This window comes from Stegastes partitus, unplaced genomic scaffold (assembly GCF_000690725.1).
Source record: "Stegastes partitus isolate 25-593 unplaced genomic scaffold, Stegastes_partitus-1.0.2 Scaffold1190, whole genome shotgun sequence".
Classification (NCBI taxonomy): domain Eukaryota; kingdom Metazoa; phylum Chordata; class Actinopteri; family Pomacentridae; genus Stegastes; species Stegastes partitus.
In genome coordinates, this window is record NW_007578921.1 from 49,788 (window position 1) to 72,451 (window position 22,664).

The following is a 22,664-nucleotide window of genomic DNA, read 5'->3' on the forward strand; positions in this document are numbered from 1 at the left end:
CACACACACACACACACACATACTCTCTTAGATCACTTAGCTGGTGTGAACATGGGAGTAGACAGAGGAAAGGGAGCTGTCCAACACGGCTAGAGTTTATGTTCACAGGAGCCGTCTGTCTGTTCTGCAGCGGCAGGAATTCATAGGGACCAAATTACATTAAAAAGATGGATATAAAACTTTAATGGAATGATAAAAAGGAAAGGAGGAAGCGTGGGTCTCTCTCTTTCTCTGTTCTGTCATTAGCCCTCTCTTTTCTTCTCTTCCTCTTTTTTTCTTCCTTTAGTTCCTCATTTTACCTTTTTCTCTCTTCATTTTTCTCTCTTCACTTTTTCCACTCCATTTCTTATGTTATTTTTCCTCTGCCCTCGTAAGAAGTGAAAGCAATTCTGTGCTCAAAAGCAAAAAAGATGGAAAGACAGAGTTGGAGGAAGAAGGAGGTAGAGCATGAGAGAAGGAGAAAGATGGAAGAAAACAGGTGAAACAAACATAGTGTGGAAAATATGGATAAAACGACAATGAAATAAAACAAATATTTGGATCCCTATTGTTAATAAAGGTCAACAAAAATGGAAACCTCGCAAGGTTACAGCTCACACTTACAGATAAGTTCAGAAGGATGTCTTCAAAAGGAGTAAAACCGAAGAACAACAACGCTACAAAGGGTGAGTACGTATGTTAAGATCTAATGTATGTGTCACTTGAGCATGTGTCAGAGTTTAGGAGTACGTCGCTGTTTTTCCGAGAGACAGAACTGCACGTATGGATTTCACCAAAGTGAAACAACAAAAATGAAACCGACACTATTAGCCTCGCTGAGTCACCCCAAATGAAATGCAAAAGGTTGTCATTTTTTTCTAGTGTATCAGAGAGGAGATTAGGAGAGGAATGTAGCCTTTCCTCTTACTGCCAAGATGACAAGAAGATGGTTTACGGTGACAAATTACACATCAGGGCTCGGAAAATCCAATCTGGCTGCACTTAGCTTCCTCCCATCATAGGTTTAAATCCCTTTTTATTACGAACTTCCATACCTATCGTATATTGTGTTTTTACGGTAAAAGAATTTTAATGCATATTTAAAAATATACATTTTCACATTTAGATAATATAGATTTGAAGATTCACCTGAAATATGTGACAATACAAGTAATTATTTGAAGACACAAAGAAGCCGTGTACAACTGACTGCCATCATGACGTGAAAAGAGGATTCCTCCGTTACATGTTAAAGTAAATGAATGAACAAATGAAACAATACCATTTCTATGGCTGCTTCCCTTCAGTGGTTGCAGGTTCAGATGCATCCCACTGACGTGTGTTGCACATCTGCAAAGATTTTATGATTGTATGTTGTTTTTTGTGGGGATTTGTGTTATTAATAAGGAGAACACAGGCATGTACGACACATGTTCTCAGTGTGTGTTTGTGCCCGGGAGCGGCAGAGGAGGAGGGGGGATGGAGGTCTGAAAGATGGAGCACGGTCTGATTGACTGGACGCAACTATTACACTTCACACACACCCAACAGAAAAAGAGAGGCTCATACGTGTTTTCATTTTAACACCAGTGTACACCCAACATGAAACACAAGTACTGTCCACGTTATCTACTGCTGCTGCTGCTGAGTTGGAAAAAAATGTGTAACAAAAACTCACTGCCTTTGAGAGTGTGTGTGTGTGTGAGTATATGTGTCAGTATGTGTGTGTGTTTGCTAGAGGAAATTCAATTCTGCATAGCAATGAGAAAAGCACAGGGCCATAATTTAATGCATCCTAAATGTCTGCAATTGTGTGTGTCTGAATGGGTGTGTGCACGCATCAGTCTGCGAGCAACTGAGCTTGTACTGATGTGAATGTGTATGTATACATACGCCGCACATGCATGAGGACATGTTTTGTACACATTTCTGTGTGTGTACATGCGCGTGTATCAATGTATGCAAATCTCAGCTGCTTAATGATAATGTATGTGATAATAGCGTGGTACTAATTAATTTATAACTTTGCACTGAGGAGGCTGTTCCAGTGGCTAATATGATTCTATTACAGCAATTAGCCCACAATGACACTGGCTAGGTCACTCACACACAGACACACACCTTACAGTATGCAAATCTCACCCTGACAGTGTGTTTCACCCAGCCCCTGCTCGTGCCCGTGTTTCCACCACCGTCTTCAGTTTTATATGTTTTGTCTCTCATTACTATTGTCTTGATCGTACTGACCACCTCCACTAACAGCGAGAAATCAATACACCTTTAGAAATAAAACCTCAGGCGCTTTCAATAAAAGAAAACTGGGCAAAGGCTCCGTCTTTCACATCACAGGCCATATGTTTATTGTGTGTCTATTGTTTAGATCTGTCAGACTCCTTGAGTTTAACTTCCACGCAGCAGCGCTGACGGCTAAGTGACGACGGAGGCCACCTAACCACTAGCTGCCACCTCACAGCCAGTCAACTTGAAAAACTTGGCAGGGCTGCTGACATAAGCAGCACAATGCAATATGAAGAAGCCACTGCCAACAGGTAACCTTCTGAGCAACAGTATAGCAGCTTCTCTGACCCAACAACTCTTTATTTATGGCTGCCACAGGAACTACTACTATGTTTTCATTTGTTAACAGCATTTCTCTTGCTGCATTGTCAGTGAGCACTGGAACCGTGTGTGTAAACTCACGCATCTGGGAGCAACAAGTATGTAAAGTTTAGCACTTGTGTGTGTGTGTGTGTGTGTGTGTGTGTGTGTGTGTGTGTGTGTGTGCGTGTGTGTGTACTTACTATCCTCTGCAGTGCGCAGGGTTGCCCAGGGGCCAGCTGTCTGTCCATGTGTGTGCGAAACCACCACTCTAAACAGGTGCTGCGTGTACGGTGACAATCCCTCTACATAATAGGAAAAGGTGTCTGTTGCATTTTCCATAAGCCTAGGATTGAACGGACACAAACACAAATACATTTACTGACGTACACTGTTGATCTGGACAAAACGGATACAGCTCTTAACACGTGGATAAAGAGGAAGTTTTTAAAATGCTGGTTTAGTACCTGCCACGTTCAAGTCTATCACGATTGTGCAAAACTTCCCATGCAGCATCGCAGATCAGTCAGCAGATCTGAAAATGTGGTTCGTACAACCACATTTTCTGTCAACAGAATTTTTTCCTGGCAATGATGTTTTAACATTAACATTTAGCAGCTTCTTAATTTCCACCATTGACCAAATGCTTCCTCTTCCAACTTCATCCGTCATCTCTTGTTTTGCTCTTTAATGCCTAATTATGGAGATTCAGCACTGGACAGCTCCGCAGAGTGTGCTTTATGCAGAAGCAGCTTCTGTGGGCAACTGATGCAATGTCTACGTGGCACGTAGTGATTAAAGCGACATTTGCTAGACTGCAGATTTTTTGTTGCACTAAATTTTCATACAGATCAGATCCCTGCTCTCTGCTGATAGTATAAACTGAGCAATTTTGGTGCATTCAGCCTCTTTTAGTGTACACAGAGCGACAATTACAGGATTAGTGGTGTGGAAATCCTAGAGGTGAAAAAGGAGAAAAAATAGATCAAAACAGCGACAAAGTATTTACTTCGGGTTCAGGAAGAAAAGGTTACCTGCGTGGGACAGAATTGTACGGAACATTTAGTGTTCAGAAATCGGTGAGGCTGCTGTACTTTTTTTTTTTTCTGAAAATGGAAAAGTCTCGGTGTTACTTTGAGAAAACAACCTGTTGTATCTATTTGAGGTATTTGAAAATCTTTGCTCTAAATTAATTATATTTAAAGTGTGATGTTATAAAAGTATCACTAGACAAGTTTCATATCATCACTTAACAGTAACCATCTTTGTAATATGCACATTTTTTTTTCCTCCACAGCTTTTTATCCTATTCCCATGTCATACCTGATCCCATATCATATAATCATACAAAGGAATCTAGGACAAAGTAAAAGAATATTGTCATAAATGAGGGACCGTTGACCATTTAGCATCAGATGGATAGAAGGGATGAATGAATGAATAAATCAGGGAACAATGAGATTTCCATAGCAGAGGAGGAGGAGGGCATGGCTGTCTGATATATAATACATGTAGCTAGTCATTTATTTATTACCACAGAATGAGAGCCTCCTCTTCTTGGATTAAATTGCAATTTGTTGTCAGGAAGCATGTAATGAATACATATCAGATGCACACCCTCTCTCTCTTTTTATTCTATCACATTTTCTCTACCTCTCTCGCTCCCTCTTCCCTGTCTTTGATTTTTTGTCTTTTTGACTCTACCCCCTGTCTCCCTGCTTCATTCCCTCTCTGTGTTTCTGATGGTCTGTCATATTGATGTGACATATTCAGCTGTGCTGTATAATGTGCCCCTTTGTATGTACATGTGTATGCATATGTGTGCATTCACGTTTTTAGGTAGATATGTATATGATGTGCATCTGAGAGGGTTGTACCATTCCCTGCTGTTTCATATCACACGTCTCCGTCTCAGACAACTTTCACTTGTTGTCTGAAAACTTGTCCACTCGCTCGTGTGCTGTGTCTGGGTTTTTCACGGTCTCTCTCACCTTATGACAGGCCTCTGTGGGGATGTCCTCATTTGCAGGCTGTAGTAAAGTGGGCCTGGTGCGTTGGAGTTAGCAGGGGCGGACCAGGATACATTCAGACTGGCGTTCGTTGCATAGACCAAAGTTGGAGGAGACAAACCATCTGGGGCTAAGAAGAGAGAAAAGACAGTGAGAGGAGGATGGACAGAGAGAGTAACGAAGGTAAGAGCAGGGGTGGTGAGGAAGAGAGGGAATATAAAAAGATGTTCAGAAGGAAAGAGAGGAAGAAGAATAAAATACAATGAAAAAGTCTATTAATTTCATATTGGAAATATTATTTGCTTAATCAACTGCGACTCTAAGCAATGACTCTGCTTAGGATAAAAAGATTTTAAAAAAGAGGACAAAAAGAAGAGAGAGGAGGCAGGAGTGAAGAGCAACAAGGGGAGGACAAAAGAGGAAAAAAGCATGACGGCAAAAGAAAGAACTACTCTTTTTAATGGAGGGGTGAGAACGCCACAAAAAGCCACCAGATGTACTGACACACAACCACGCCGTCTCTTTCTCCTTCACACCCACACATGCACACGTACACAGTGTTATAACCCCTACGCTCTCAAAAGTGCGCCTCTTTTCCAGCTGAGCACAAGAGTATAGTGTTAGTGTTGGAAAATCAGTAAAAAACATCTTTATTCAGTATGATAGCAGTGCTCTCAACGGAAACGGAGAAGATGTGAGGGAAAAAAAAAAAAACAGGCCGAGAGAGAGAGGTAGAGAAAGGACAACAAACACGAGGAGAAAATCAGAGGGACCACAGTGTTGACTATGTGAAATGAGAGCAGGCCCTCTGATGTATAAAGTGACCCTTCAATCAAACATTGCTCTCGTTCCACTACGACATGACTGATTGCTGCAGACATCTTATCCTAAAGATGGCTTACAAACACACACACAGACACACACACGCACGCAGTATGTGAGGAAAAGCCTCAGACTGCTCTTTTAGTGTGGAATTAGAATATCAGTGTTGTTTCTGCAACATGAATCCCCATGCTAATATACATTCATTGTTGTAATACACACACAGAAACACATATTTTAAAAACAAAACAAAAGACTCAACCTGTCAGTGTGTTTGCATGTGTGTGTATAAGTCATTTGATGATTTTCGTTTAAGGCCCACCAACCTGTGACACCGTTTGCAGTGTTGTCACTACTCATATGTCCAGTTTCCCCTATTGTCCTATTTCTTATCAATGTTATTTTTATAGAAGGACAGCTTCGACGACAGAAACACAAAGAGTTTTGAAGCAGGACTCGACTATGAGTTGGCCTAATGATATCAAGTTTAACCTGTCTGTATCTGCTTCATATAAACTGTACCATCAGCCAGAGCTGGTGCCACTCCATAACTAGAAGTACTGCAAACTTAACGATTGCAAATTTGATTTAATTTTTCATGTTCTTATGCGCGTACAGGTTTCTACAGCTAAAAAAGAAAATTGATAAATTACCGGATCAGTAAGACAAATCTACAGCTGAATTTTAATACATGAAATCCTCTGATCCCCGTCCCGACATTCTACATTTCAGTGAAGACCCAGTCGTAGATGAGCAGAATGGTCATTGCCGGAGTGTGTGCATGTCTGTCTCTGACACACACACAGACATGCACACACAAAACACATACATCACAAAGACACACACTGTTGGTGAGCCTGTGTCTCTCTCATGCTGTGTTAGCAGGTACAATATCAGAGGTGTCACTAATCGTTTTAAACTATGCACTTTTATGTTCACTTCTCTCTCTCTGCTCTCCTCCTCCTCTGCTCTTCTGTCTCTTGCTCCGCTATCTTCTCTCTGTTCTTTCATAGAACAAGGACGCATCAAGACAGTTTGCCTTAAAGAAGTCTAAAGAGATGCCAGAGGCACAGAGGTAGAAAGAGAGATAGAAAGAGAGGAAACGTCTGGTATTTAAAATTTATACTTTCTTATGCCTTTGTTTTGAACTTGAACAGCAGAACTTTCCTAAGTCTGTCTTTTGTTGTTCTCTGACTAAGACATGGGTGTGGCGTGTGCGAAGGTGCATGTATTCAACACTTTTGGAAAACGTGAGCTAAAGTGATAAAATGTGTGTTTCTAGATTTGTATGTGTGTGTGTGTGTGTGTGTTACTGCTTAGTTACCATTATCTCCAGACTGCTCTGATCAGCTGTGACATTTATCAGTATGCACAATCAGTCTCTATCTACACAATTACAAACACGCACACACACAGTCTGTGTAAATGAGAAATATGTGTTCAGACCGTCAAGTAAAGTCAATGATGTGTGTGTTTGTGTTTGTTACTGCTTCTGTGAGTAATAGCTGTTGTTTTTTTTTGTTTTTTTGCAAAGCAAGTTATAAAAATGAACCTTTACAGTTCAGGAGAATAACAATTAAAATCAGAGTAATGAGAAAAATGTTACCGTAGTTCAAGTCTTGTGTGTAGAGTTAGAAACAAACCTACAATTACAGCCATTTAATTAAGAAAATACACAATTTAAACATGTCTTATTATAATAAAGGCCATGTTATCATCCTCAGTTGTCTTCTGAGGAGGTAAACTCCTGTTTCTAGGAGATGTGAATGTCATGATTTAGTCATTCAGTAAAAAAAAAAAGACAGGGATGTTAAAACCGAAGCAAAAACATCACCTCTGATTTTACAACCAACTGGGAGTTAAAACCATATACATTCGAATAATGCTACATAGAATTTACAATGTGATTATTAACTACTGTTAGCTTAGTCTAGAAAAGTAAAAGCCATTTCACATCATTTTGTCTAATTGTTTACTTGAGATACAGTCCCACACTGACTGTATGTTTGAACGTTTCCTACATCCGACTGCCAAAATACACCACAAGCTGCCAAGTCAGGATTGGGTATGTTCTGAAACCACTAGATCATAATAATTAAGCCATAATTAAGGCATGAATTTGCACAATAGTGACAGGTAATTGCAATAACGATGAATAAGATTCAGGAGTTTGGAAATATTGCAGCATTATCGTGTACCTCATCATTTGTAAAGACAAGTTGTGTCAAGATTTCTAATCTGTAAGGTATGAACTGGCGGTGGTGGGAAAACCTTTATTGTATCAGTGTGAGTACCTGCTGGGGGTGTAGTAACACTGAGGGGGAGGCTCTCAACACAACCCTGCGTGTTGCACCCTCTGATCCAGAAGCTGTAGTTAGTGTACGGCTGCAGGTCAGTCACAGACAACCAGATGCCTGCTGCTGTACTTCCGTCCAACACAGTCTCACCATCTAAGAGACAAAGACAAGGAAACAGGTCTAAGGCCGAGCATTTCTTCATTTGAGTCCTCGCAGTCGTCCTACTATATACATCTATACATCTCTCTGTCTCTCTACATATACAAAGTACAAAAAAGGCAAAAGAAAGACAGAGAAAGAGTTCACGAGAGAGAAACACGGTCTGATATTAAGTGAGAGTGATCAAAAGAGAGAGGCCTCCATATTGAGGTTATGCAAGGATAGTCAAAGAAAAAGGATCAGAAAATTACACTATGTAAGCCTATCCAATACATTTAGATGGACACACACACGCAAACACAAGTGGGTTCTGTGTGAACTGATGAAGGCAGTTTGTATCAAAGAAACAAGGAGTTATGGGTAACTAGAGCGAAACACCATCCCTCTCTTTCTTCCACACCTCTTCTATCCTGCTCTCCACTCATTTTCATCTGTCGGTTCCTCTGTGAGGCGCAGATCAAAGTCCTTGACTGCGTGTGTGTGTGTGTGTGTGACGGCGAGACTTGGTGAATATGCTGAAGTTAAAGAATGAGTGTGTGTGTGTGTGTGTGTGTGTGTGTTCAAATCCTTCTTCCTCTTTTCTTTCCATGTCCAGCTCTTCTGTTCTATTTTGTTGGTCCTCTCCACGGTTTTGTAGTTCTTTATGTCTGTCGTTGTTTACACTTGCAATCTTTTTTAATACATCTATGGTAATATGAGCGTCTCATCTCCCCTTTCTCTATATACTATTGTTTCACTGCCACTCCTCTTTGTTCTTCCTTCCATCTTCTGTTTTTGCTCAGCACTCCTACATCAGCTTCGCTCTCAAGTCCCCGCCAATATCAAAAAAAACTTGCCTTTTCTTTATCACTCCGGTTTGATTGCTCCTTCTTTCAACCTCCCATTTCATGCCCGACTTTCAGTGTAAGTTTGCTTTTCTGTTGAGGAGTCTGACTGTGTGGGTGTACTTATGTTTCCACCTATATCCATATCTTCTTGTTCTATTCATTTTAAAAAAAAAACTTTTTAGTCCCCAAAACTGCTTAAAATTGGTAATAATATAGTGTTCACAGGAAAGCAGCATAAAACTCTGTATTATGACGTGTCATAGAATTTGTCAGCCGCTGAAACCCAAAGCACTATTTTCATGGTTCAAATCTATTTCTGTATGTTTTATTCACAGAACTACAGTGATTCTGGTGTTTGGCTTTGAGCACTTTCAAAATATGTGAAAATACAGCCAGGGGATACTTGGCAATAGTCGTCTCTACATTTTCCAACTTAGATTTATGTCTGCTCGATGGGTAAACGTTGTATAAATGAAGTTAAAAATATACAAATAAAAAAGCAGTACATGTTACTCTACATTTGTTGGCTAGTAAGTATGCAAAACTGTGCATTACCTGTAAATATTCAGCTTGTTGTAGTTGTATATGTGTACTGCTGTGTGTGTGTGTGTTACGGTTTTATGTTCACGTGGTGAGAATGGCTGCATGTGTCACCTTTGCTTTTGCAGTACAGTGTGTAGCTCAGGTTCCCATTCGGTCTAGGAGGGGCTGTCCAGCGGGCTCGGAGTGATCTGGAGCTCTGATTGGTCAGCTCCAGCAATATGGGGCCTTCTGGGGCCATCTCTAATGTACGCATCTCCACCTGATTGAAAGAAAAAAACCCACAAACACTCTTATGTTTAAATGCACAGACGAACAGACATGGAGCACAAACAAACCACAGACGCATTTTATCCTTTTTTAACTGCAGTTCTGCTCACACTCATCCATCCAAATGCTATATGTGAAATATAAAAACATATAATAAAATCTGCCCCTCTTTGAAAAGGGTCATAATCATGGTGATACATTTCACTGAGTGGATTACTTATGACGTTAAAATTTAACAGTTTAAAATGAAACCGCTACACACAGCTGGTCTGCATTATCCCTGCCTCTGGTTTCTCATTCTCTTCCTTCTTTCTTCCTCTCCTGCTGCATTCCTTTCATGTTTTCCACTCACATCTACTCCTCTCTTTCCACCATTGCAATCTTCTTCTGTCTCATTTCTTCCAGTCCCGCTCTCCTGTTACCCTCTCCTCTGCTGCCCTTTGCATCCTTTCCACCTCATCTCTCACTTTGTTCTGACCATTTACTCCATCCTCATCATTTTGCTCTTTTATCCCCTAAATTCCCTCCTTCCCCCGACTCCTTTCTTCTCCTTTTTCCCACCCATCCTGTCATCTCTTCCTCTTTTCCCTCTTCATCCTGTTTTACCCCGCTCGCCGACCCACCCTCCTCTCCTCTTGTTCTGCTGTGTCAGCTGTTCTCCTGGTGTTTGACTAAACATGGCGTCTGTATTGGAAAAATGCCCCAAAATATGGCCTGTCGTCTGAGACGTCGTTGAGCATGGAGTGGCATTTCCTACCAAATGTCACTGTCGCCACGCCAACCCTCGTTATTGAGCCGAGAAAATCGATCACCTTTATGACGCCCGGTGACACACGCGCACACGCAAGGCACATGCACACACAACACACACAATGTCGTACATGTCTGAGGCGCCGTTCCCACATGGGCCCCTGTTTTTGTGTGTTAGTTACAGCAATAATCCGCTTCACGAAAATATCTATTTTTCTGTTTTGGCTGTTTTATTTCACCGGCTGACGTGACATGATTTCTGAAGAAAGGGTTTTATGAGGCTTTTGCTGCTATAATTACCTAATTTTGGTTTGAAGAACAATGATTTCTATTGTAGAAGAGTTTTATGTATTGTATGCATTTGGTTGCGACTACAGATTATGGGGGAAATACTGTACAGCAAGAGTCTGAGAAGTAAGCTCTGATAGCAAAACAGAAAGTTTCTCCATACATTTAAAAAGTAATCTTGAGTTAGTATAACAAACACTTCAATGACAAAGTATCTTGCAATTTTCTGCGACTGTGTGTGTGTCTTCCAGTGAGCGATTCACTGACCATTGGTCCTTTGCCACAGCCCTGTGCTGTGCAGGCCTGCAGCCTGAGAACGTGTCGGCTCCACGGAGAGAGTCCCTCCACAACGAAGAACCTCTGGGAGGAACTGGAGTTTAAGATGAGGACTCCATCCAGCCAAAGACCGTAGCTGGTTATAATGCCTGTCAAAAGGACACGTCTGATTATGACATGCAGCACATAGAGGACAAAGATAAAAATGATGAAAGCAGGCAGTTTATTGATACAGAGGGAATGGCAGGGTACTAACATCTGGAGCTGTCCTCCGTTTTAGCATCTATTGTGTCCATGAGTTACTTTGCACAGCACCACATTGTCTTTCCATGTGACTGCCTGCATTCTCTGCCCTGAACCACCTGTGTCCAAGTCCGAAGAAAACGTTCACTTTCTTTGATCATTCAGCAACGCCACACATTCACTTTCGCAGAAGATGTTCAGCAGATTTTCAGAACATGTCCAAATACTGTTTTTGGAGGGGAGGGGGTAGTATTCACAACTGGTTTGCATTGGCCACTTAAATACTAAAGGAATGTGTCCAGACAATCACAACGTGAGCTTTTCTATACTGGGATGCGGTCTGGGTCACTTGGATTACAATGCAAATGAAAACCGACTTAAGGGCTCCAGACCTGCCAGTCAGTGTGTCCTAGAGTGGTCCAATGATGAAAACAGCACCGAAATGACAAATGTAACCATAGGCGTTAGGAGGATAAAGGCCCTGAGAAGGACAGTAGTGCTAGAGTGAACACACACACAGAAATGAGGGTGCAAATAGGTGCACATGCCACAGACGCACACATATGCACAAAGACACACATTTAGATGGGAGCTCACACATACATGCTCACACACATACATCAGCACAATAATTACATTACATTACACCCACCTAATAAAAAAAAAAAAAATGAAACAGCACGGTGACAAATGTGCTTTTCCTTAATAAAAATGCATACAGGGGGCTCAAAAGATCAGTGCTAAGAACTAAGAGTCTATTCTGCTTTAATCATGTGTGGGTTTTATTATTGCTCAATACAGATATACACACCTATCAGGGAAATGAAGACACAAAAACCCCACGGACGCAAGCTACATCTGGGAAGCTCTTAATGTGGCCAATCACATGCGTGTGAGTGTGTGTGTGTGTGTGTGTGTGTGCGGACATCTGTATGTGCTTGTGTGAGTGTGTGTGTGTGTGTGTGTGTGTATAAGCCCATATCAGTATAGGTTGTAATAAAGACAGGTTGGGAAATGAAGCAGCGAATGCATAACAGGCTTATTTCCCCTCTTTGTCTGCGTGTTGCCCCGACCTAATCCCCGAGAGGATTATCCCCCACAAATCCCTGCGGAATTGGGGAGAAGGGGGAGAGAGAGAGAGAGAGAGAGAGAGAAAGAGAGAGAGAGAGGATGAGAGAGAGAGAGAAAAATAACACAGGATCTCACTCCTCTGGAACCATCGCCATCGTCATTGTTGCCATCCATTTATATTAAAAAAAAAAAAAGAAAGGATTCAATGAAAAAAAAAAAAAAAGCCACTGAGCTCTTCTTCCTTTTAAAGCAAAAATTAAAGCTTTTTAAGCATGAGATAATCGGGTAATCATGATTAAGTGTCTCCCTTGTTATAAATTTCTGTCATCAGATGAGAAAAGCTTTAAGTAATTTATCCAGGCTAATATGCACACACATCACAGGGTTTATGGTGCAAAATGCACTCATGTGGCATTAAGCGTAAAACACACATGATCCACATCACACACACACACACACACACACACACACGTTATGGAATTACACATACTTTAACGAGCATGACAGTAACATTTGATAATATGTGCCAGTGCGTTGTATGTTGGAGACTGTGAAATGGGGTGGGAAATCCTCACATCGCTTAATTAATTTGGATTCATGAGATATACTATTTGTTAATAAAGTCCTTGATAATTCATGTCAGTGTTTTAGTTGCAAATAATACACAATTCTTCCTTTGAAAGTTTTACTAAGACACAGAAGAGCATCTATTTTGCTTGACGTATGGAATGTGCTTTACACAGTTCGTGCAAATTTCAAAATTCTACGTTTCGCTGCCCCTTTTAAAGTATTTTTAGGGTATTTTTGTGCCTTTATTACAGAAAGCTTTTCACCCTACACTGGCACGTTTACAGTGACGCTGATTAATGTACATTACCTGTGAAAAAACAAATAAACAGCAAACATTGGCTGAAGGTTGAAGAAGTGCATCCAAGATCCTCAACCAGCTCAATCGGGTGAAGCAGAAGTTATATCGATACCCTTAAAACATGGGACGAACCATGTTTCATTTTTTTTCTGAGGTATTTTTAAAAGATTTACTTTGAACTCAGATTTAACATACACAGCGTATATCTCACTGAAACAGAGTTTAAAACAAGGTGAAAGGAAGATGTGGTCCTTCCCTTTAGCAAGATTATGACGTATGTATGAATTTAAATACATCAAAATGTTGATGTATTACCAGCAACACAGATAGACGCATACCGATTGATTATGGCTCACTACTTGCAATTACTTACAGAAAACTTAAGAGAATATTTTGTAATTACACCGTATTGTGCAGGAAACTCTTCTTCTGAAAAGTTTAAATCACTCAGTCTCAATCCAGTTGGATTCCAAGTAAACATCCAATAAATGTGACAAACACCTTGGTCCAGCTCTGTGTAACAGATTAAAACTGTTGTGCAGCTAAATTAGATAAAGAAGGCAAGAAGAACAGAGAAAACTGAGAGAGAAAAGCAGTCACTGTGAGTCTATGTGCTTCCAGCCTGCAGTTCTCTCTTCAGTCAAAAGGGAGCACTTTTCATCCACTTAAAGGAGCTCGGCGAAGCACTGCCCTCTCACTCCCGGTCGCTGTTAGTCTCGATCTCAAATTGTTTGTTCTCTCACCCTGTCTCTTTCCCCTTTCTTTCTGAGTCCTTTATGCCCTCTCCTTTTAGTTCCTATTTCTGTTTCCCTTTTTTTCTTTTCCTCTACCTGTTTTATCTGTGTCTCTTGCAGACTCATCTGATTCTCCTCACACAAAGGGAAACGCTGCCCTGTTTCACAGTAACATGGACAGCATCCTTGAACCGTGCACTGTACAGGTCTTCATGTCTGTGAGTTCTGGCACAGGCTGCGATTACAGTAAATATCAACAAACTGAATTCAGTTCTACAGGTCAACTCGTGTCACGTGCGGTTATCTTCATCGGGATATCGCCGCTCTTTTTCCAAATGTGTTATTTGTTCTTGGTTTCAAATCAATTCACTATAGCTAGAAAAATGTCATTAAAAAAAAAAACATTGGACGAATGATTGACAGCTTGTTTGTGTTTATATGTATTTAGTTCAAATCTCACATTATACTCACTTCTGATAAATGTTTATGCATAACTGATTTTTTTTTTTTTTTTGGCTGGGTATCTATCTGTGTATGAGGAAGTGTGCACCCTCTCACCATTCGGAGTGTCAGGAGGAGTCCAGCTGACGTTGAGTGCATGTGGGGACAAAGGGGTGACCAGCGGTGCAGGGACATTCTCTGGGGTGCTCTCCTCAGTCTGAGCCTGGCTTGGGGGGCTTAATGTGCACCCGCCTCCTGTGCAGGCCTGACACATACACACACACACACACAAATGAATGTAAGGATGGCTGTGACTTTAAAGTTGAAAAAAAAAAAAGAAGACGGAGCACAGAACTCACAGCCAGGGTGATGGTGTAAGTTGTTCCAGGAGTTAGGTTGCGGAGTGTGTGGTCCTCAAAAAGTTCAGAGCTGTTATAGGCCAGCACGGGCTCTGCACCGTCATGTGACAGGAAGATGGCGTAAAACTCCAAAACGCCATTTATCTGAGCGGGACTTGACCACCTGGAAAGAGAGAGAAGAATAAGCAGAGAGTGAAAATAAATGTACTACTAGAACATTACTTTATCATCCTCCTTTATGGTATTTCAGAGTGGACTATATGCAATACATTGTCAGAATATCCCCTAATTATCTGACTAACTGTAAGGCTGATGTTACTTAACCTTTAGTATTCCTCTCAACACACCAAAACTACCAACTTATACTACAGGCAAGTTTTTTCCCTGGTAAACTCAAGCCTGCTATAGTGTATGTCTTATTAAAATGGCACTAAAACTGAGAAAACCCCCACAAAAGAGACACACCACTGCTTCGGTTCATATACATCTTACTTGTGGTGCACATGCATATTTAGCTGTGACTTATATTAGCGTAACATTATGATAAAAGGTCTTACGATTTAAATATACACTCCTTCTACTGTTTTAAATATTATGCTCAGTGCCTATAAAAGGTACCTTGAAAGTTTTTATTCCAACACTCAATAATAGTCTGTTTTATATATTGTTTTAAATAAACTTGACACGACTAAAATCTGTTTTCACTTTGATGTGAAAGAACATATCTTTATAAATTCTTGCCAATAAGGCCAAATTAAATTGACCATGATTCAATATTTAAATAAGGAAAAAGGGGAAAACTTCCAAGGTGGGTGAATCCTTTTTATAAGGACTGTATTAAGATCAAAGAGTGCTGAGATCTAATTGGTTGCACACATCAACTTACTGTTTATTATCTACAATCGGCAAAAATTCTACTACCTCTAAAATCGTATGTATACATTGATGGTATATGCACAGGTTTGTACAACGGCGGCTGAAAAAATAAAAGAAGATCGTGACAGAGAGTGAAACACCGGTATGCGCTGGCTTCCTTGGCAGCCCCATTGTCCAATCACTGCATCAGATCGCTTTGTGTATCTGCATGTCAGTGCGCGCAGACACGTGTGTGCTTTTATCACTGTGTTTCCATCTGCGAGTAGACGAAAACACAAAGCCAAGCTGTGGTTCCTTACAGACGCACACACACACACACTGTACACACAGCTTCCTTTGTCAGGTAGAGGTGTCTCCTTTTCTATATTTAGAACAGGAAGGTCATCCCCAGCAGAGAGAGGGAGAAGACCAGAGACAGTTTTAGAAACAGGAATGTGTCGACTATCCATTACAAAATATTAAAATGGCGAGGCTGGTAGGAAATGTACAGAACAAAATCCAGTTTTTGTCTAGTTAATTAATGCTGAACATTTATTGTACCGTGTCTTCTGAGTGGACGGGGAGCTGCTGAACTGCAGTCTGTCTGCTGTCTGTACAAGCAGGATGTGATTTGTGCCTGTTGATGAGATGTTCAAGCTAAAAGAGATGCAGTCAAAAGAAAATCTGCGTTTATTTAAATGTTGTCACTGTTTTGAAACACGGAGGCTCCAGGGCTTAACAGATGAGTTCTGATGGACAATGATACGCTAAAACTATCTGATGGAGTATCCTATGATTTTAAGAATAACCCAGGTTGTAAATAAGTCATAAACAAAGGACCACCAAACTATTTTTTTAAAATAAATTGTCCTGCAATTCTTACAAATCCCAGAGAGTAGCCCAGCCCTCCTGGCATGGTAGCAGAGGGAGGCCATTTTAAAAAGTGATGGATTCCTTTCTTGGTTCCTCCCATTAAAAGCCAGTTTTTGAATGACTGATGAGTGTGTGTTAGCACACAATTAGCCACTGTGGCTAATCTATCACATTTATTATAAGATTTATATGCTGTCGATTGGCAGTGTGATGTATGTCCACTTTTGAAAAACTAAATCAAAGGGGAGTTGTAATAATCTGTATCATAATTCACTGCGGTAATGGTTTTAGAAAACCATTGCTTTTAAAAGTGTGTTATGAAATTAGTGCGAAACAGCCGGGTGCTTTTTAGGCATGTTAAACGTTAAAAATGCGCATTTGAAATGAAGTGTGTTCGAATTCTGCGTTACAGTCGCCTCGCTTTCTGTAACTTTTGTTTTTTCTGGTGCAGATGCTGTTTTCCACCAGTACCATCAAATAACTACTAACAACACATGGATGTCAATGAATTTACTTTGGATTGTGTCAGTTCATCAAGGTAGCTCCAGACCTGTCCTGATCACGTCACGTTTTTGAGTATCTGTGACTGTGCACATGTCCGACAGTGTGCATTCCTGTGTCTGCTAGTCTGTGTATGAATGTTTGAGTCAGGTAGTGTTAGGTGAGGGCAGGGAATAAATCTGCTGATGTTGTTTTGTTCGCATCCTGCAGCCTGCCTCAACCTTTCTCACAGTCTCTCACCCTCATTCTCACATATTCTCTCTCCTTTCCTTTCAGACATTTTTAGACATTCATCCCTACGTTCTTTCCTTTACAACCCACAATTTATCTCTCTCTCCCCCTCTTTCTCTTCGTCTGTCTTTTTTTTTTTCACAGCTGTTTTCTCTCTCTCACACACTTTTCTCAGCTTTTCTCACAGACACAACAGAGTGGTATTGACCAGGTATGATCTCTCAACCTCTACCTATTACCAATGTGCTAACAAGGCAATACACCACCTTCCCACACACACACACACACACTGGTGAATATGTTGTTGAAAACCATTTTGAACGCTTAAGGTTTGATATATTTTCCTTCCTCTCATGGATGCTGTGTTACACCAAGTCATTTCTTTTTAATGCTGTCAAATGTCTACCAACTACAGCTGCACATCAACGACTTCTACAAGGACCTGAACACGATCTTCTGTGGGAAAATCTTTTGTCAGTATGTTTTAACTTTCAATAATTCTGGAGTAGTTATTTCACATTTTACTTCTCTTACAAAACGTTGACTTCCGACCTGCAGATTTGTCTTTCAGCGTTACCGAATGTCATCACTGCTTCCGCTTGAAATTGTCGGTATTACTCTGCGACACTGTTGTTGTTTATTTAGAGGCTCCCAGGTGACGAGACAAAAGATAAGTCTGCCAAACACATTCAGTTTAAGATCTATCATTAAGATTCTTATGCACACAAAAACAAAAACTGTGAATATTTGAACATGAACATGATGGAAAAAAGTGCAGAGATCTATGTTCTATGTCCCTCTAAAGGTGAAAGGTTAAATTCCAGTGATGCTAAAACACGTCCTTTTCTCCACATTGTATTTCAGTCAGATAGCTGACATACAGCTGTTCTTGCAGCTCAAAGATGGCTTTAGTGAAGTTTCTTTGTTATACATGACTGAGTGTTGTGTCATACAGCTTCATAAGCCTACAACGAATGTCCTGTGTGTAAGTCAGCACGTGTCCCCAGCCTATTCTGCACTACACAGACCTGACACTGCAGCAGCTGAGTGTTCTGTCATTATTTACACATGCACAACATGTATCAATGCCCATGTGAGGGTGTGAACTTACTCCACAAAAACAGTCCGAGAGTCTAGCGGGGTAAGAGTCGGAGCTCGTAGAGGCCCAGGAGGAAGCTGTGAGGTCAGCATTGTAACTTGTGAACTGTTGGTGCAGCCCACTGAGGTGCATGCACTCAGTACCATGACATGGGTGGAGTACACACCGAGACCTGTGACACAAACACACAGAGAGAGGCATGAAAACTCACATGAACTCAGTAGCGTCCACCCCCTCTCTCCTTTTAGCGCTGCCGCCTGACTGTCGCTCCTCTTTCAGGGTCTATCTCTGTTTCAAAACTATTCTCCATCTGCCCCACTGTTGCCATCTCACTCTCCGTAACACAATCTATTCTTGCCATACTGAATAATTACAACGTCCATAATCCTTCCAATCACTGTGAACATCAGACACTCTGCATTATTAACCCAGCATGGATGATATGTGCTCTCATGCCTTCATTAACTTACAAAGACACACACGTGCACTGTTGGCCGCTGTGATGTGTTGCAAATCATGTGACCGTGCGTGTAAAATCAAAATAAGTGATAATCTATTCTGCTCATATAAAATGCCATATAAGATGGCTCTCCTGTGTATGTGCCCATATGTGAGTTTGCGTACGTCCCTGCACACAACGTGTCGGCGTACGCTCCGCCGAGAGTGTGTCTTGCGTGTGCGCGTGTCTATTTGCATCCTGGTGAAGCACTCTAGTCTCAGCGGTGTGACATGTGTTTCATACCTTCTTTAGGTCTCTTTAGTGAAAGCTTTCAAAGCAAATTGTGCGTATGCATGTGCGCTAATGTTTAGTTTTCTTTGTTTCTCCGCCGCTTCATTTTCATGTGTGTGTTTAGCCTCCTTTTTCAAAGTGCTATTCCCTTGGTAAGGACTGAGACACTCTTTCCTCTTTCAAATGCTAATCCCCCACTCCATTTTGCTTTTCTTCACTCTTCCCCTTCTCTTTACACCGAGGCCCCATCTCTCCACAGTCACAGCTACACACACACAACATACACACACACACACACACACACACTCGCCGCTCTTTACCAGTGATGTTGTGTTGTCTGTTTTTTCCTCTGTAGACCGTTTGGTCGTTGTGATAGAGGAGGTACTCTGCAATGCCTCCATTGGGCCTATCATTGGAACAAAAAAAGTAAAATGAGGGTAATATTATGAAGGTATATACATCATACGCTATTTTGATGTTAAATTGGATGCTGGGTTCAATCGGCGCATGCTTATTCAAGGTGAAAAAAAAAGTATCACTGTTACACAACATCATTCAGTTTGCGAAAATGCTCATCTTCATTTCACATGTTCTCTTGTAAGTAAGTAGGTCAGAAATTATTAAAATAATTCATTTATAATAACATGTTTTCATTAGGGAAAGTTCTATAAGAGAGGATAAGGTGTGTATTTACAAGGTACACATGTATATATAGTACGAGCTAACATAAAGATGGGATAGATGAGAGTGTGTATTACTTTGCTGGAGGTTCCCAGGAAACATAGAGAGCTGTGGGGGACGACACTGCAGCTGGAGGGAATACAGCTTCTGGAGCTAAAATCACATGAAAACACAAATATACTGTGTGTTACACATATATTGAAACAGTATTGTAAAAATGCAACACATTTTTTTACCAACATCAAAACATTACTATATCAAAGGATATACCTTAGCAGTGAAACAAACTGTAACAAGTTTTACTTTTATAGAGCTTATCATACTATAACCTCAAATGTCACAGATTAATAATTAATCAAATTTCATGTGACATTCAACACTGACAAGGCTTTGGGTAACTTTTCAAAAGACTGCACGCTGGAGGAGAAAAAGTGAAAATTTTATGATCTTATGTTCCTTGATCTTGTGGGGAAAAAAAGGTGCCTGTATTTAAGAATAAGTGAGTGAAAATGTGTCTATACGTTATGTGTTTGTGAATGTTTGGAAGACAGACTTCGGCAATAGAGAGTTCTACATAATTCTTCTTTTCCTAGTGTCCCTAACATGGTTCAGTGTCTTAACTCTGCGCTCAGTGAGAATCAATACAGTAATCTGTTTTTTTTCCTTTTACTTCAGATTGATTTTTGCTGTCTCTGTACTGACCCCTGCCGTCACATTATCTCCCCAACAAGGCCAGTTAGTCCAACACAGATTAATGTAGCGGCGAACATATGAAAAAAAAATCTCCCTTTTTCTCTTCAACTTTCCTCATACACCTCCATGATAAGAAATAGGCGACTCTGTGCTACCTTCCTTTTATTCAGCTGCTGTTTGGTTCATTCTTTAACCATTTTTGTCTTTCCTTATGAAGCCACCAGAATCATTCTCCTTCGCCCTGCTCCTGGTTATTCAATTCTGCCTTGTATGTGTTTCTCATCTTCTCTCCTTTTAAGCGCTAAAAATCTCCCTAAGTAGATGAGATGAGAGTTTAAGTGTGTTTAGAAGTGTGTCTGTGTGTGTGTTTGTTACCTTCCTCCGGGGTTGTGAGACTCGATCTCAAATCGTTGTCGTTGTAAAGACTCTCGGTGCAGCTAACAGGACCACAGGCGCTGACAGTGACGATGTACCGAGTGGATGGAGTGAGACCCGACAGCACACCTGGAGAAGAACATAAACATGGTAGTCAGGAATAGCGGTGGAGAACACAGACAGAAGGAATTTTATTCAAAAAAATAACTTTGGAAAATGCTCACTTGATTTTGCTAAGCCAGCTGTGTGTCAGAATGCATATTTGCAACACACAGATAGCCATAAAAGTACAGTTTTAACCCTTTGGGCCCTTAAAAAGATGTATTATATTTAGTAAAATTGCCACAATGTCTCTTTTTGTCAAAGCCCAAAATTGTAAAAACTGAAAAAAATTCATTTTCAGATTTCAAGATCGGAGAAAGGTCGTAAATTTTCCATAATGTGTCGAGTTACCATTTTCCACAGGATTGGTAACACCTGGAGGCACTTGGAACACGTTGCACACGCTAACTCCAGGTTTTTATCATGTTTGTAAAATGAATACTAAAGTAATTCAACTTTTGCTTTTCACTTTTTTATAATTTATGACATCGTAACTTTATCATACAGCACAAAAGACATCTTTGAGTTCTCTCTACGTCTAGGGATAGTTGCACTGTTTCCATAGAGGTGCAGGACTTTATACTGCAGTAAAAAATGAGCCCACAGTGACTAAAAGTGTGACAGGATTAAGGAAACACCCAGAAACTGCTTGGAGTTCAAAGGGCTAAGAATAACTTGAAAAAAAAGTAGACCTATATCCTTTAACATTCCTTTGTGCCAAACCTGCCTTACCTGGCTAAATGCCTTTTATTGTCTCCTATAAACGTGTGTTCAGTGCACTGCTGAAGTCTGCACCAATATGCTTCAGTGGTGCAATTTAAATGCTTTACTTGTTTCTATGTGCTGCTGTTGCTAAGCAAATTTACTGTGTTTGGCAAACAAAGACGGTCTATTCTAATTGTAAAGCCTCAGTCGTCTCTCTCTGATGTTTTTTGTCCTCGCCGTCTTGGCCCCTCTCCACTCCTCTCTGTATTTCCTAAGTCACTCTTTTACATCCCCCTCCCTTCTCCTCCACCCCCTTCAACTCTCCCCACCTTCTGTGTCCAATCACCCTGCACTTGTCTCTTCCTCTTGCTCTCTCCCTTTCGCTCTCTCTCACCGTTACCCATGTCTTTTAATTCAATTAGGGGCCAGGGCCCCACTCCGCTGCCATTACACCCTCATTTGCTTTCTGTGTTTTTTAGCCATTGGTGTAATTCTGCAGTCAGGTGTCGAGGCCATCATAAATTAAGAAGAAGCCTTATCGAGGTGGACTTAATGTCTGGCAAAGAGAGGGGGGAGGGAACGAGGAGCCGCGAGAGAGACACTGAGAGAGACGGAGACAGAGAGCTCATCTTCATATTTGCCTAGAGACATGGCAGCGTGGATGAGAAGGGGGACGAATAGCAGCAGCGGACGCAGACATCATCATCATCATAAAAGATGAAGTGAAGAAAGATCGAAAAGTGAGCAACAGAGAGGGAGAGGGAGAGAGAGAAAAGGAGCGATGCCAGGGTATGACATCATTGGGGTAGTCCTGAGTGTCTTGTTCCAAATGGAGACAGTCTTCTAAAGCTGGGGACCTGCCAAGGAGACATTAACAGGGTTGCCTGGGACAGTCGGTGTTTGTATGAAAGACAGGAGGAAAGTGAGTGAAAAAGGCAGCGTGAATGTGTTTTCGCTAAGGGCCAAAATGACCTTACGGGTATCGCAAGAAGGCAGGAAGAAATCAGCTGCAGTAAGCGTACTCGAACAACAAAATGCTAAAGTTTTCATAATCTATCATTGTGTCACATTATGCTCCCTGTGATGTTTGTCACTTTTTGTTTTGCAGAGAAGAGCTAGCTGTCTTTTTAATAGATTAGATTGGACTGGATTCAACTTTATTGTCATTGCGGTTTGGCACCCAATCCAAGTCGTGCAAAAAGTAGTGCAAGGAGTAAAAAACATGTAAATAATAACCTTAAGCTGGCTAAAGTGTGAGTAAGGCATGTGGTAAAATGGGTTTAAAAAA

At 40.9% G+C, this 22,664-nt stretch overlaps 1 protein-coding gene across 1 annotated transcript in view; it reads right to left on the bottom strand.

The window, feature by feature from the left end:
* The window catches only part of LOC103368683 (usherin-like), a gene marked incomplete at its 3' end in the record, with an annotated part of 165,718 nt that overhangs the window by 48,144 nt on the left and 94,910 nt on the right, over nucleotides 1-22,664 (bottom strand). The window contains exons 37-47 of the mRNA XM_008297123.1: nucleotides 20,570-20,698; nucleotides 19,579-19,654; nucleotides 19,141-19,226; nucleotides 18,103-18,262; nucleotides 14,532-14,694; nucleotides 14,290-14,437; nucleotides 10,807-10,964; nucleotides 9,346-9,493; nucleotides 7,703-7,858; nucleotides 4,569-4,716; nucleotides 2,781-2,923 (exon numbers count right to left, since the gene is read on the bottom strand). Of these exons, the coding sequence (XP_008295345.1) occupies nucleotides 2,781-2,923; nucleotides 4,569-4,716; nucleotides 7,703-7,858; nucleotides 9,346-9,493; nucleotides 10,807-10,964; nucleotides 14,290-14,437; nucleotides 14,532-14,694; nucleotides 18,103-18,262; nucleotides 19,141-19,226; nucleotides 19,579-19,654; nucleotides 20,570-20,698 (1,515 nt within the window). The remainder of the gene's footprint in view (nucleotides 1-2,780; nucleotides 2,924-4,568; nucleotides 4,717-7,702; nucleotides 7,859-9,345; nucleotides 9,494-10,806; nucleotides 10,965-14,289; nucleotides 14,438-14,531; nucleotides 14,695-18,102; nucleotides 18,263-19,140; nucleotides 19,227-19,578; nucleotides 19,655-20,569; nucleotides 20,699-22,664) is intronic.